The 16,709-nt window shown below is 33.1% G+C and overlaps 1 protein-coding gene across 7 annotated transcripts in view; it reads right to left on the minus strand.

Moving 5' to 3' along the window:
• The window catches only part of Cnot4 (CCR4-NOT transcription complex, subunit 4), a 103,461-nt gene that overhangs the window by 23,755 nt on the left and 62,997 nt on the right, over positions 1 to 16,709 (minus strand). For 5 of the 7 annotated variants that reach the window (XM_013021673.1, XM_013021670.1, XM_013021672.1 and 2 more), the window contains 3 exons: positions 14,918 to 14,975; positions 11,508 to 11,757; positions 9,477 to 9,974 (listed from right to left, as the gene is read on the minus strand). In XM_013021673.1, the coding sequence (XP_012877127.1) occupies positions 9,477 to 9,974; positions 11,508 to 11,757; positions 14,918 to 14,975 (806 nt within the window). Of the gene's footprint in view, positions 1 to 2,637; positions 4,483 to 9,476; positions 9,975 to 11,507; positions 11,758 to 14,917; positions 14,976 to 16,709 lie in introns of those variants that run through there. The other 2 variants (XM_013021674.1, XM_013021675.1) reach the window with 2 other exon arrangements.

Below are 16,709 nucleotides of genomic sequence, written 5' to 3' on the forward strand. Positions count from 1 at the left end.
TGTACAGACAACCACCAGTTATCTAGATCAAGGAGGCACAGAACAGATCTTCATTAAGAGAAAAACAGACACACAGCACTGAGGGCAGATGGACTAGCTTGATACCAGATAATATAACTGACAATTTTATACAACAGAGTGTGTGCATGTGCACAAATACATAATTGTTTTAGGTTAGCACTTCTTTATAAGATTTTTTAAAAAGTTACTATATTTTCATCTCTTAAAGCCAATAAAACAGATTTGGGAAAACATCATGATCATTCCCCTTCCAAAACCAAAAAAAATCTTAAATCTTACAAATCAATATAGGATAAAACATCTTCCAGTTTATGTCTATATAAATAATCATTTTGTAGGTGCATCATTTTGATGCACCTAGAATCCATTCCTTTCTCTTAGCTTTTGTGGCAATGCTCTATGGGTGTTACCTCCTTATAAGCCTGTGTCATTAACAGTGAGAACTTTGACAGTTTTGAAAGTTCTTGGAATTCATATAAGAGCGCTCTAAAAGAAGAGATACATATGGAAAAAAAAATTACTAAAGTTGTTTAAAGAAGTATACACATACAAGGCTCTACATTAATTCTTAAGATACCAAGAGTAAGAACCATGGGCATATTTGTACATAAATTAGAATAATAAATGTATGCTATTCCTTTTAAGATTTTCTTTCACATCCCTTTTCAGATTATATATGTTTTAAAATTTGAAGTAAGGTATTCAATAGTTTGTTGCCGATATCTTAGTAGTTATTGACAGATGAACAATGAAAAGATTCGGGAGTACTACAGCTGTTATGATTAAAATGATAAAAAAAAAAATGACAGGGGGTGAGGGGTTGGGGGGGGGGAAAAGTGGGAGAAAATGAGGGAGGGGTAACACTGTTCAAAAGAAATGTACCCATTACCTGACATGTAACTGTAACCCCTCTGTACATCACCTTTACAATAAAATTTAAATTGAAAAACAAATGTCAAAGTGTTACTAGACTATTGTCGTTGGTGTTGTCTGTTTTGTAGTCGTGGGGCTTGAACTCTGGGCCTGGGCACTGCCCCTCAGCTTTTCAGCTCAAGGCAAGTGCTCTACCACTTGAGCCACAGAACCATTTCTGGTTTTCTGGTGTTTTACTGGAGATAAGAGTCTCACGGACTTTCCTGCCTGGACTGATTTTGAACCATGATCCTCAGATCTCAGCCTCCTGAGTAGCTAGGATAACAGATGTGAGCCACTGGTGCTCGGCTAGGGTTTATATTTTATTCAACCTCGATCTCTTACGATCTGTCTCAGGTTACTCCACAGAACAAATGTTCAAATATTTAATTAATGCTTTGTTAAAATAAGGAGCAATATACAAAAGCAGCACCCAAAACACCAAAATGCAACAGTAAAATGAAAAGACTCAATTATTACTAATAAAATATTTTCTAACATAATCTAAGAAAATTAAGTAAAGAGGCACTTCATATTATGTAACTAAAATTATTCAGTGCAGAATTCTATTGCTTACTGGAGTACTAAAGTGATTTCAAAGGCAGAAATTCTCCTATTCTTTCCCTTCAAGAGGGGATGGTACTAAAACCCTTTATAAAAAGCGATCTTCTCTTCTAGGAAGAAAATGGACATATATACATTGACACAAATCCATAATTTTGCACAAAGTTGTAAAGAGTTCCAGATTTCAGGCTAAAAATTCCTATGTTAGAAGGAAAAAAATGAATCACTTTATAAAGGTTAATAATATAAAAGTAGATAAAGTTTTCTTTGTTCAAGATAGATCGTATAGGAATTTATTAACAAAAAAGCTTTTTAGAATTTCTCATCCTCAGCCTTTTAATTTTTAGTTTTCAGTGATTTTACTCAGAGTGCTCTACCACTTGGATTAGGCCTCTAACCCTTTTGCTTTTATTTTTTCAGACAGTCTTTTGCTTTTGCCTGGGCTGGCCTTGGACCATGATCCTCCTATCTCCACCTCTAAAGTAGCCAAGACCATAAGTGTGGCCGCTACATTGCCTTGTGCTTGAGAGAGGGTCTTAATAACTTTTTGCCTGGGCTGACCTGGAACAAAGAGCTTCCTATCTTGACCTCCCAAGTAGTTAGGGTAACAGACATGTACCACCAAGCCCAACTAGAATTTATCATTCTTTTGAATTTTGCCCCTATTTTGGTTATAATTTGCTTACTACATGAAATGATGCTTTCTTTTACTATGTGGTGTACAATTTCTTCTATGCTTTAGTATAAAATTATGAGTGGCTTTCAAGACTTCTAAAATATTAAATGAAATATTAAAAGAGCAGAAAACTTAGGTCTTAAGTGGTCTAGACATTAGGAAATGATGTAAAAGGTAGTTTTTAGCCATGTGTTGAAGTCTAATTATCCCCAAAGCATTCCACTGATTTATGCTGTACCTGGAAGTAGGGAAGGAAAGTAAGCAGGGAGACAGCTTTGGGAATCTATCAGGACTCTGTACAAACTTCAGATAGTTCTTCTGTACAATTTATAAACAGAAAGAAAGAAAATAATGAATAAGAAGTCATATCCCAACACTGTTGTATACCTCCAGCACCAAGAAGTAAAGCTAATCACCTACTAGGTATAGCCTTTGAAGAAAACACAGAAAATACAAGGCTTACATTGAAAAAAAATGTAAGCTGGGAAAAGCTATGAGCTAGTAAGCTAAACATGTTTACAAGGCCCATGACCCTTACCCCTATGGAACACAAGCAAAGGCTTTGCCTTTTACAGCAAACCTGAAAAACAGTAAATTGAGCTATGATCAAATGCTGATTGTTCACTATATATACAAAATTTTATTGGTATTTTCTAATATAGTGATTTTTTCTTACATTAAAATCACTTCTAAATGGAAGAGATTAACATTGATGATGAATTTTATAAAAATAATTTAAATACCTAATTAGCTATTTCTGCTCCCTCAAGTTAACCAAACCAAAAGTATCTAAGCATAGATCTTAGATTACCCTAATATACATCAGGATAAAGCCATTTCATTTGTTGCATTATATCTACTAGAAAGTAATCAGATTTCATATGGGTATAACTTTAAAAATTCTAACTCCATATTAGTATTACTTCCTAATAATATGTTTGTTCCTATTTTAAGTCACAATTTTTTTTATCCACAATATTCCTTCCATGGCTTCTAACAAATTAAGGTTAAAAGAATTGTGTTTCAAAATCTCAAAATCTCAAGAGGAGGTCTGACTTTCCCTTTCTTCTCACATGTTTCAGTGAGCCAGAATAGAGTCCTATTTTCTAAATCAGCTTTTGCCCACTTCTCAGAACTAAGTGCAGCTTCTTTTATGATTAATTTTAAAACTATTTCAAGAAATTTCATATAAGCAAAACCATCACTTTACATTATGTATTAATAAATCACACCATTGTTCTCTGTGGTTAACTAAAGTTATCTATTACATCTTACATGGCCTACTGTTAGAAAACAATCTCCTCTCTTTCACTTTAAGTCTCATTCTGGCCAGGTACTTATTTATACTCTTATTATTACATGTCTATGCTTTTTTTTTAAACAATGAAATTTCCAAACAGATATCCCACTGAACTAAGAAAAGCTTCCACTATAACAGCTGTAGCCACAAACAATGTTTATCCCATATTCACGTTTCTGATAAGTCAACTAGAAATTGAAATTCTATTTTTGAGGCATTTCCTGGTATACTAGGCAGTGCATTAGAAAAGAGATTATATTGCATGAGGCCATAATAATTGTCTTTTAACCATCTCTGTATAATTAACAACCATTCAAAAAGAAAGTGCAAATGTGCAAATGAGAGAGAACAAAACAGTTTCTACAGAGGTAATGCATAATATATGATATAAATCTAGGCAACTAAACACAATCTCAGACAACATCCTCTAAGCATTAAATGACACCACCATTTTTGTATATGTATCGTTCTTCTCAAGTTTTCAAAGAATCCAACAGACATTATCTTCTTAATTTTCAAGTTTTTCAAGAGTAAATTATGATATTACCATTTTTCACAAATCAGAAAACAAAGAACTACCATGATGTTTGCATATTTTAAGTAATAGAGCCAAAGTAATAACAATTCTAGCTAATCTCATCTGGGATCTTAATTAGTACTAAGAGTTAAAAATAGTATCACTCATGAAAAACAATGCCAAAATTATTATGCTAATAAATTATGTTAAAGGCCTAATGAAGAAATACTTCAGCAACTATGAGGTAACACACTAGTTGTAGCCATGAGGAACGTTTATATTGGCTCTTTTGGGTGTATACATTAAATGCAAAATAAGAAAGGAATCATGCAAAAATCCGGTTGCCCATGCAAGCACCCCAGAGTCTAATCCTCTCCTCTCAGTTCTGTTGTCAGGCCACAGTAGTGTGGAGACTTGTAGGCTGCTGTCCTTGTTGTAATGAATGGGAAGAGGCTGACAGTGGCATGGTCGAAACCTTCACCTCTTCTTCCCCTGTGGAAAAGTCAGTCATGGTCTAGTTACGGGTGACTAGATTTGTTAACAGTCCCTTTAAAAAATGACTTCATTATTTGGAATACTGACACAAATATAAAATACATGCTTAATGGTTGGAATCTGGATGTGAAACAAGACAGAAATTTTAAATATACTTATCAAGTATCTAGAATGTAAACTCTAAACATACCTTTAATTTTAATATTATCTCAAAGGTAATATCAAATTTAATAGTTTAGATTGCAAATATACTACTAAAATCAAAACAGAACAGGGAGAAAAGAAAGAAAAAAGACCAGAAAAGCTCTTCTTTTCCAAGCCAATTGGCACTTATAAATACAGGTACATGATAAAAAGTAATATTTTGTGAAAAATTAAAACTATATTCATGGAAGCAAAAAAACTGATTTTCAAAAGAAGGAAATTATAAAGCTATGTTTTAAAAGCATAAGTAATAGCTGTAAGTAGTAACAGTAAACAAACATACAACATCTGAAATTTAATGCATACTTCAAAATAAGTGAAAAATAATAAAATGCTAACAATACAATGATCCAACTGACTGAAAGTGAAATGACTACTGCTAAGTTAGAGAAATATACATGAATAAAACCAGTGGTCATTGATAATTTCACTACAAGTGAACTCTTTGACATGATTAAAAATTCAGTTCAGTCAAATCACTATGAAAATAGTTAACTCAGAATAGAAAAAAGTTTAAAGAAAAATGCCCTCTTGTAAGTAAAATTTGAATTAACAAAAACATGAGGATTTCCTCAAAACTCAAGCCTATACAATTTTAAATATTTTTGAATTGTAACTTGAAACAATGTTGCTTACAAATTTATATTTAGAATTATTTGTTTTCCAAATAAATTTAGCATTATGGGATAAAAACATCTTGGCAGAAAATTCTTTGACAAGTCTGTGAAATTATACTTGTAAGATAGCTTAACTGACAAAGCTCAAAAAAGAGTTTTTCAATCTATAGATCAGGCCATTTTATACTTTTAGTAGACTGGCAAAGTTCCTAAGAACCCCAATTACATACCCAAGGAGACTATGAAAGGCAAATTTTAGGACAGATTTCTTGGTGAGACCATAGTTGTAATGGGTACTAAGTAAGAGGCTGATTTCATCAAGTCAGAGAACTTTATTCAATTTGTTTACAATAGACCATATCCCTGAGCTGGACCAATTTGTCTCAGGAATAGATACTATTGATTAAAAGGGACTTGTAAGAATGTGAGAGCAAAAAAAATCAATTACTGTGGGAAGAAAGCCAAGTTAAAGCACATGCCAGTGATCTTCAAATTGTAAAGGAGAGCATCATGTTGTAATGTCAAAATATTTTCATTACTAGATTTGAGATCTGGATTGTTGTCTTATTCTGTTACTTGAATGTGAGACTTCAACGAATTATTTTAAGCTTTCTGGAATTCAGCTTTGCTACTCCTGAAATAAAGACAGTGGGCAAGATAAGTCTCTTTAATTTTGTTTTTCTTTTGGTGGTACTATGGTTTGAACTCAGGGGCTCCAACTTCAATGTGTAGGCACTCAACCATTTGAGCCATGTCCCAGCCCTGGTAAGTCACTTTTTGAACAATGGCACATGGTTTCAATAATTTAAAAGATTAGGTGGTTTTGGTGTAACTGCCCACTAATCAAAGTCTCCCAAGAATACTTATTTCAAAAATTCTCCTAAACTTAGCAAACTAGATGTGTAGCTCTAAACACTACTAAAAAGTGTTGACCAAATAAAGGAAATATCTAATTTTAAACATGTTTTCAATTAGAGAAAAGCCAAATTTCTGTCAAACTCATGACTGTTCTTCCCATGACAGGTTTCAGATGTATAATTGTTAAATAATTAAACAAAGCAAAGACTAAATAAAAATACCTGCACCTCAATTTGCTCCTAAAGGTCAGGGACCCTCCTATTTTGTTCTATATATTTAAAGAATACACATCTTTCCCAGTATAGAATTAGAGTATCTTAGCAAGTCCAACAAAAAAGAATGTAGTCTCCATTTCTGAAGCATTCAATGAAAAGCTATTCCCTATAAAGTACTATAACTAAATGATGTAAAGTTGAGCCTCTTTTAATAGTTCAACTCAAGTTCATCTGGGGATAGGGAAAGTGCTTCAAACTGTAAAGATATATATAGCATTCTAGTGTTTTACTCCATCATTTAAAAGACAGTTACTGAAAATCCTAAATCATCTTGCTGTGCTTTAAAAATATTGTGCTTAAAACATTCAATGTGCTAAGGTATCTGTCAAGTATTTGTAAGCCATGATGGAATTCCTGTGTGATTGATAACAATTTAAAATATTTTGGTATGTTAACACTAAAGTGTCTCTAGGCCTCAAAACTTTTTTTAAAAAGTAATAATTAGCTGTTTATTACAGCTAATAATTAGTTGTTACCTCAAGCCTATAATCCTAGCTACTAAGGAGGCTGAGATCTGACAATCTCAGTTTGAAGCCAGTCTGGAGAAAAGTCTATTATGCTCTAATCTCCAACTACCAAAAAGCCAGAAGTGGAGCTGTGGCTCATTTGGCAGAGCACCAGTCTTGAGCAAAAAAGCTCATTGCCCAGTCTTGAGGTCAAGCCCCAAGACTGGCACAAATATAATAATAATATTAAGCAAGTATGGATAGTCAAAATTGAAAGTCTTAAATAAGTCTTCAGTCCCCATCAATAATGACTCAGAAACTCAATTTGGTGACTTAATTCTTAAGAACTCTGAAAAAAGTTTTAAATTCTCTATGTTTGAGTATATGGCAAAAGAAAATTCACATAAGTAGACCGACAATTTAATGCCATACTTTAATAGATGTATTCTAGATGTAGATATTAAAACAACTGCACTAACAAACCAGTGATTTCTCATTAATAGTGTGGCATTTCCAAAGTATCTATTGCTTGAAATATTTGAGTTTAAAACTGCTCTTTGATACCTAGAGGCAAAACAATGACTAAGAAATGTGAAAAACAGGTTATCAATGATGGTCATGTAATATGTCAAATATAAGTTCAAAATAAAGACAGCTCAGAAGTTAATTCCCAAATCAAGTCCACACTAGTCTGCCTCCCTGTTAAAGCTCCCATCTTCTCACACTTATATCTTTACAATTTTAAAAGTACCTTGTTACAGAAGGTAGTACTGCTTTCTCTGTCCCTATGGCCTTTTTATTCTTGAAGTTTCCAACAAGATAAAAGGCCTTTTTCTCTTTCCCTGATGCTACTCCAAAGTCAAGAGAACACACTACAGGATCAATTCTTACTTTTTCAATGCAGCCTCCCCAACAATTACAGGCTGTCTCCTGGATTCCAGTACCATATATATATATATATATATATATATATATATATATATATATATATATGTTTAACCACTTTCATGTAAGATTTTAATTTTATCTCTTCCAAGTTCATGCTGAACTTATATTATATTCATATTTTATACACCTTTTGTATTCCCCACACAGCCTAGTTCATTGTTGGGTAAACAGGAAGTGAAATATTAATCCTTCTGGCTTAATACTTCCTTAAAAATGTTTAAAATACTTAGGGGAACTTAACATTTAATATTATAATCAGTTAATAGACTATTAGCAATTAAACTGTCATCTTTCTAAATGATTAAAACAAAGCAAAATAAAGGAGAATTACATTATATTTGCTATCTTGAATGGAAGAAAAGAAAAATGTGTACAGAAATTGAACACTTGGTAATTTATAAGTGGGTATCTTATTGAAAAAGGACTAAAAAATATTACTTTGGATTAACAACTACCTGCCATAATTAAATGAACAAATACCATGAACCCTATTATCACTATGCAAATCACTACATCAAGTACTCTCAAACTTATGTAAATTTCACTGTATCAATCAACTGTTAATATTTTATCCACCACAATATACTAAAACCTATCTACTGTCCAAAAAAAGAAATGTTGGTCTCAAACACAGCCAAAGAATTATGGAAGATCTCTGTAACTTCATCTATCTAGCTTGCTAAAAACAAGAGAATGATCACTTTACTGGTACAAGTACACTATTTTGATAACATGTCATGCCCTACACTTTAAAGGTCATGACACAGGACAAATATAAGTTATAAACTATATAACAGAGTAAAGGACTATTCTGTTCTACTTGAGATAATAAGGACCTACTTGAGACAATCAAGAGGGGAACAAGCACTTTTTCACATCATCTCTAAAGCTCGAGTCAAATGAAAACACTATTGATAAGAATGGCTCACTTAGACCACACTCTACATAAAAAATGTTACATAGGATATTAAATCCCAAAAGTTCTGAAACTTATATGGGTAGCAGTACAAAATCAGAAGTATTCTGGCATCAAGTTTATGTTCCCTTATATAAACCTAATATTATCCCCCAGAAATAAAAACAAGACAGCCTAAAAGGGAATCTCTTTTGGAATGAATTTTCCCAGAAAATGTTTCTAACATATGATATGTTCTCACATATTAATATATAGCAGAGTTTTGATGTATGTATGTGTGGATCAGTCAAAATTGCTCGAATAAGTTACAAGGTGGCTTTATCCCTCATGCTCTCATTATCAATAATTAATTCATTTTCTACCACTTCATTTTTAGAATGTGAAGTGAGAATTTCTACCATGGTGTTGAGACTTTATAGCACTTCAAGTTTAGAGCTCAGTTTCCTTTTATCTACATTTATATACCATATGAATGTTTAGTAACTATTTTATTAAGCAAAAGTGCTTTAAACATTAGGTATAATACTCCACCATCCTTATAAAGCTCAATATTACAAGGCATCTATCCAAATAAAATTTTTTAGATTTTATGATCAAGATTTTCTTTTGTAGAAATTTCTAAGACTTATAAGTACTCTGTTACTATTCAACAGTTACCTCCCCCCTATCCACCCAACAACCCAAAAGCATAAATTCACAAATTCTTGAAGGTTTTAAATGAACCTACCTGCTATAGGGATCCCTCCCAGACCTGTGTTGTGCTGTGGTGGGAGATTCAAGTCCAAGAAATTACTATTTGAGGTGGGGTTTGCTGTGTGGTTCAAGTGCATGATGCTATTGCGTGGAAAGGCCATCCAAGGATAGCGGGCTGCCTGGCCTGGAAAACTGAACGAATTATAAACGGCTCGGTGCTGCTGAAATTGAGGAAACCTCTGTGGCAAGACTGAAAAGGTACTATTGAGAGAGTTGGCATTTGTAGATGCTGCAGGATGCAGGAATCCAGAGCCTGGACCTTTGGCGGTTGTAGTGTGTGAAGAGGAGTTCTGAAGAGATGTAGGCGAAAGGGAAGGTTGGTCTTGGACTGATAGTTCCTTCTCAATCAGGTCTGCTAAGGCTTTTCGAGTAACATCAAAGGGATCAAAACCCAAGTCATCCTCTGGTTGTTTAGAAGAACCAAAGCCAAATGCTGCTTGCCAGTCTGTGGAGGATGATACTGGGATTGTTTCTATTGGGAAGAAATATAGACAGGAATAAAAAATGTAAATTTACTTTTATTCTTTCATTTTGCTTATGTGGTGCTAAGGAATCGAACCCAGGGCCTCAAGCATGCAAGGCAAGCGCTCTACCACTGAGCCATCTTCCCAGCCCCTACTTTTATTCTTAATGAACCTCTATATTAATGATAGTTAAACAGGTCAAATTACAAATAAAAGCAAGTAAATACAAAATAAGATCATTAATTACAAAAGGCCTCTTAAATTATTATTAAACTGAATAATAGTGATTTTGCTAATGAAAAGGAAAAAAGTATTTGACACCCAAATTATACTCAACCATTCATAATCAAAACCATATGACTGATTTTATAAAATTTGTGTAAAATTTAGAGTTTTATTTAATTATATTTGTCAAAGAAAAAGCACAACTTTGAAAATATGCCTTATAAACTAAGAAAAATATAATTTGATGTATCTGCTTCTGGCCAGAAGCTAGTGGCCCATGCCTTTAATCCTAGCTACTTAGGAGACTGAGATCGGAGGACAGTTCAAAGCCAGCCTGGATGGGCAGGAAAGTCTAAGAGACTCATCCAATTAACTAACCCTCAGGAAACTGAAAGTGGTGTGGTGGCTCCAAATACTACATGCTAGCCTTGAGCAAAAAGGCTCAGGGTTAGCACCCGGGCCCCAAGTTCAAAGCCCCATGTCCAACAAACAAACAAATAAATAACATAAATAATAAATTATGTGTGTATGTATATGCTTCATGAGTTCTATTCTATGAGCTCTATTCTATGTTAACTTATGCCATCATTTGCATGTGTGTAAAAAGAAAAATGGTGTTTTTTTTTTTTCTGCTTTCTGGCTTCCATAATCCATTTTGCTTGGTTCTACCTTCCTCTTAATGATTGGTAGACATCTCTGAAACCTGCTATGGGAAAGAGGGAAAGTCATGCTTCTTAAAAAAAAAAAAAAAAAGATGAAAACCACTCTAAGTTCTTTCTTCAGACCACTCCCATCAAAATATCATCTAACTGAAGTCTTGGGCATTTGGTTAGTTGTCCCTCCGCTTTGGACATCAATTAAAACATAATTTTTGAAAAGGTAAAAGTACAGCTCTTATACAAATATAATAAACCATGTCAAATTTTTTTAATAAAAATGGCTTTTAAAAAAGACAAATTATAGATTTCACTGCTGAAGAACTTCCTCTTTGTCTATTGGGAGCTACCTTAAATTTGATTACACAAACAAAAATCTGATTAAAAGGTAAGTCCTCAGCAATATAATCAGTAGTAATTTTCATGGAAAAGTATGTAACTTTTGGCTTCTGGAGAAATCTGCCTTTCAACACATCCATTTCTAGGCCACAAACAATTTATCTACTGTTAAACTACATGCAGCTTAAAGTGTATACTTTTATAAACACAAAGTAGAGGAAAAAAAAGATAAAAATATATCTACCAGTGACTTTCCCATCAGTCAACCAATAGTTTATTCATAAAAGCTTAGTGATTAATATTAGGTCTGTTGTCACATACCTGATGTGAAGAGGCTCTGTGGTTCTGGTGCTGTAGGCCAGTCACTGGATGTTTGTGGGGAGCTGGGGAAAGGAGGAAGCCCACTTGGTATAGGGTTGGGATGGCGAAAATTGTCTGAGAATAATGACTGTGACTCTGTTCCTGCTCCTTCAAAAGGTGACCTTGCACTGTGATTAGATGAACTAATGGGGATGACTGGATTGGATTTTGATAAGCCAGGTGGTGGTGAAGGCGTATCACTGTTAGGTATCTAAACAAAAAAAGGAAAAATGTTTATACACGTTAATAAGCCACAATTTTAAAGGTCTGTAACTAAATGCAATAAAGTAATGGTTTTAAATCAGAGAACTTGAAGATTACTGAAAGTGTGCAGTTTGAGAAAATCAACTAAATCATTAACTTACACATGCACTCTTCTTTGAAAAAAAAAGATTATCACCTGAAAAAGACTAAGCCAGTCTCCTCTCTTTTAACAATCTTACTACTTTCATTACAAACAAAAGAATATTTCTCTCTCTTTGGGACTTCAATATAATATTTGCTAAAGAGTGAAAACTTGACTAGGTGTGGTGGTACATGTCTGTGACCTAGTACTCAGGAAGCTGAGGCCAGAGGATTTCCAGCTCAAGGCCAGCCAGGGTGACATAGTCAGACTTTGTCTCAACAACAGCAACAACCAAAACAGTGAAAATTGTTATTAGAACAAGTCACTAGAAATTCAAATTGATAATGAGAGTGACAGTAATGACTAGAAAATTACATGGTATCAAATATTTTAATTTTCAACAAAAGAAATGTCTTATCAAAAAATAAGGGCTGTAGCATGCCTTAAGTGGTAAAGTGCTTCTTAACAAGTACAAGGAACTGAGATCAATCCCTAAATATAATGAAGTAGTATTATTATTCTAATATTTTATTAATATATTATTTATTTTGTAGAAAAAATAAACATTTTAAATTATCATTAACATAATTATTAAAATTGTTTTATTTTTATTAATAACAATAAAATAATAAGCAATGATTTTTGTTTGATAGTTTCATATAATTTAATTTCATGTAACTTCACTATATATACATTTTATTATATAACAATTATACTGTTAACAAAATATTTTATTATTGATAATATGGTAGAGTACTTGTCTAGCATGCCTAGCATGCATGAGACCTGAGAATGATTCCAACCCCCACAAAAAAAAATTACCATGATGAGAAATCTTTAGTTTTAGGCATTTAATTCAGAAGGAATACAAGGATTTGGGTGATAGTGATACAATACACTATTCTTTGTCTTTCCATATACTTATTTATACAAACAAAAGATCTCAGCACTTAAAACTTAGGAAAATGAAAAGTTCAATATCAAAATATAGCATTTAGCAGTCATGTGTTTGGTGGCTCACACCTGTAATCTTAGCTACTTAGGAGGCTGAGTTCAAAGTCAGTTCAAAGTCAGCCTGGGCAGGAAAGTCTGTGACACTCTTATCTCCAATTAACAAACCAGAAAACCAGAAGTGGCAATGTGACTCAAAGTGGTAGAGCACTATAGCCTTGAGCAAAAATGGTTCAGGGACAGCACCCAAGCCCTGAATTCAAGCCCCATGACTGACCAAAGAAAATAACAATAATAATAAAATTAAAAGAAAATAAAGCATTTAAATTCTTGTCATAGCAAAAATACCATTTCAACACAAAATTTATGTCAATTTTTATTTGAGAAAAGTATATGCTTTTCAAGCAAGACCATATTACATCAAGATAAAAGTACAATGGCAATAGAAACAGGAAGTTAATGAAGAAAAAAGACTGCCGTGAAATTTCAATATCTAAAAAATCTGAATTTTTTTTAAAAAACAGATGATGGGGTAACAAGCATGATATGATCAAAACATGAAGTAGGTGTTAAAATTTAAATTTTGTAAATTCTTAAAGAGGAATATAACACTTTTACTTTAAAACACCAATATTGATTATATGTTGAAAGTATATCCTTTACAACTACTCATGTTTTTCTTTATTAATAGTAGTTGTACAGAGGGGTTGCGATTCCATAAGTTGGATTTTGAGTACAATGCTTCTTGGTCAATTCCACCCCTTCCTTCGTTCTACCCCATTTCTACACTCCTTTCTCTACCCTGAAGTTTATAGTTCATTTTTTACATAATGTACATTGAGTATGACTACACTTTTACAACTACTCTTAAGAATATATTTTATCAATTCAAAATATATCAGGGTACCATACAGATTTTCATTCTTTTGAAACTTGCCAGTAAAGAGTTTTAAAGCTCTGGAGGTTTTTACCTGCACTGTGGGAAAATTGGCCATTTGTTTATGGGGGAGTTACCAATGTAGCAAAATGTACAGAAAATTAAGAAAAGTTCTCCAAGCAATAAAACAAGCTGACAAAAAGTATGTTCTAAAGGCGTTATGTCGAAAAACGAACTTTACAACTTTGGTGTGGGGAACGAAGGGATGGGAAGGGGACACAAAGCAGGAGGCTACAATGCTTGATAAGAAATGTGCTCATTATCTTACCCATGTAATTGTAACCCCTCTGTACAGTATTTTCACAATAAAAATATATATTAAAAAAGTATGTTCTAATAGCTATCTTTTATATTAATTTCACCCTGAATGAAACTTTGACCATTCCATCCAATAAGTCATCTGAAAACCAATAGTCACTTGGAGGAAAATGGAAGCCATAAAGGAAAAGCACAGGGTGCACTTGACAGCAAGAGACAAAGGGAAAGCAATTCTTTTTAAATTTTATTTTATTGTAAAGATGCTGTAGAGAGAGGGAAAGCAATTCTTGAAAGCATGAACTCAAAAGGCATGCTTGTCTAAGACTATTTGAGCAGAGCCAAGAACAACAACAACAAAAGTAGTCTGTAAGGAAAATGATGTATTACATATGGTACAAATAAGATATAGTCATAAAGATAATTTTGAGTTATCAAGAAAGAGTTAATATGGACGATACACTCTGTGTAGGAAAACAAGGCTAGAACATTTAACAGAGCTGTCCATCAAAAGTGTTTTATGTCTGTGCATGTGTGTGTATATGTATGCTGGTCCTAGGGCTTGAGCTAAGGGTCTGAGCATTTTCCCTAAGCTTCTTTTGCTCAGGGATAGTGCTCTACCATTTGGTCCAATGCTCCACTTCCAGCTTTCTGGAGAAAAGAATCTCAGGGAACTTTTCTGTGTGGGCTGATTTTAAACAGATCTCAGTCCCCCAAGTAGCTAGGATAACAAGCATGATCCACCAGCACCTGGACAAAAGTGTTTTTAATTGTTTCAGTATATAAAGCATTTCTTCACTATTTAGAAATTTTTCCTTTATATACAACACTTTGTTTTCAGGTTTGACAGATAAATGAAATGACATTTTATCCGAATCTTACCTGCTGGGAATTATCACCATTCCCTATACTGAGAGAATCTGAAGGTTTGTCAATGGGACTGTAAAAAGAAAACATTGTTTGAAATCAAGAATATAGTCATTTCATTACAATAAAAACAAATTCAGAAAAAAAAAAAGTAGAGGTACTGTGACATATGACATTAAGTTAGATATCATGGACACAAAGACCTTATGTAAGAGCCCTACCTTGAAACACTATTCCTTGAATTACTTACATTCTAATCAGATTCTCTAAATCAATGGCTGGAATAATAGCTTAATGGGGAAAAAAGAACCTCTTAAAACAAATACCATTCCAATTAAGTCAACAATCAAATCCATCACTTAGTTCTCTATATATGATAAATATATTGATGTTCAAAATTTAGAACCAGTAAGCAACACATTTTTTCTAACTTTTTGGCAGGACCTAAAGAGTTATTGGAATGTCCTTTATAGAAAGTTCTTAAGAACCATAAATTTCTTTTAATATTTTTCTATATATTATTTCAAACCCTATAGGAAGAACAGTTATATATGTACACACACACACAACAAATGATACAAATTAAAATCTCTATACCTTACAACACTGACCTAATGACATTTATAATAACTCTATATGAACAAAAGAACAAAAGATAAGCATTATTACTCTATAGGAAAAAAATTAAGATTTCTAATTTCTCAAAATTATTGTATTCCCTGAAACCATATGCCAAGTTACTTTACAAATCATTAATTTACTGATACCCCACTTAATTGCTCTAAACAAATGTAACAAATACATTTAGCCAGTCTGAATCCCAGGTGTTACCTTCTAACATTCTTAAGGTTAACATCTAACATTCTTAAGTTTAACAGACTGTCTCTTGAATAAGCTATCAAAAAAATGCTGTAATCAAATCTAACAAAATGGGTCAACTGGGGAATACTTCTGAGGGAAGTTCAAAATTCAATACCAATGTAAGATAAAGATAGAAAAGCAGACAGAGGTCGGAGTACAGAGACCAATGGAAACATGTAGTGTTAAAGAAGATATATTTGTGGTAACATAAAGAACAGACTAGAACACAATAATCTGCAATAAATGTACTATTCTTATAATATTGGAATAAGAGTGACAAGTTGAAAAGAAGTAACATAAATGAAAGGTGGAAAGAAGATTATTATAAAGGCAAAAGTTTATTGTCTAAATCTTGGTTCACCTTTCTAACTCCCATTAAAGAGCACTAAACAGTATTTTTCAATGTAAACTGTGTCAGTCTTACTAATGTCCAGGGCAGTATGTAAATATTGGTGCATGAAATACTTAATTCAAGGAGACAGGTACTCTCAATTCTTTGATCAAGCAGTTATACTGCCAGGAACAATCAAAATCAAAGGTGTAACTTCTCTAAGCATTTAAGATACCACTTATTGAAATAAACTCTAGGAAATGGAAACACAGTTTTTTTGTTGTTGTTGACGGTGGTGTTTTTGCTTTGTTTTTTTTTCTTTTCTTCTAGAGGGCAAATGGGGGACAGTGCAGAAAGGGAGGGAGGTAGAGTGAACAAATGTCATCACACTATTCAGTATACACAATATGGAAAATGACCTATGTAATTTGTGAGCAGAGATGGAAGGGGAAACTGAGGAAAGGAAAGTATGACATTGTGCAAAAACAGAAATGCACTGATCACCTCACTTATGAAACAGTAACATATCTATACAATACTTTAATAACAATAAAATTATTTTTAAAAAACTATAACCAAAATATTCATACAAAATCATGTTCAGCATTGTTATAA

The sequence above is a fragment of the Dipodomys ordii genome, unplaced genomic scaffold, assembly GCF_000151885.1.
Source record: "Dipodomys ordii isolate 6190 unplaced genomic scaffold, Dord_2.0 Scaffold56, whole genome shotgun sequence".
NCBI lineage: Eukaryota > Metazoa > Chordata > Mammalia > Rodentia > Heteromyidae > Dipodomys > Dipodomys ordii.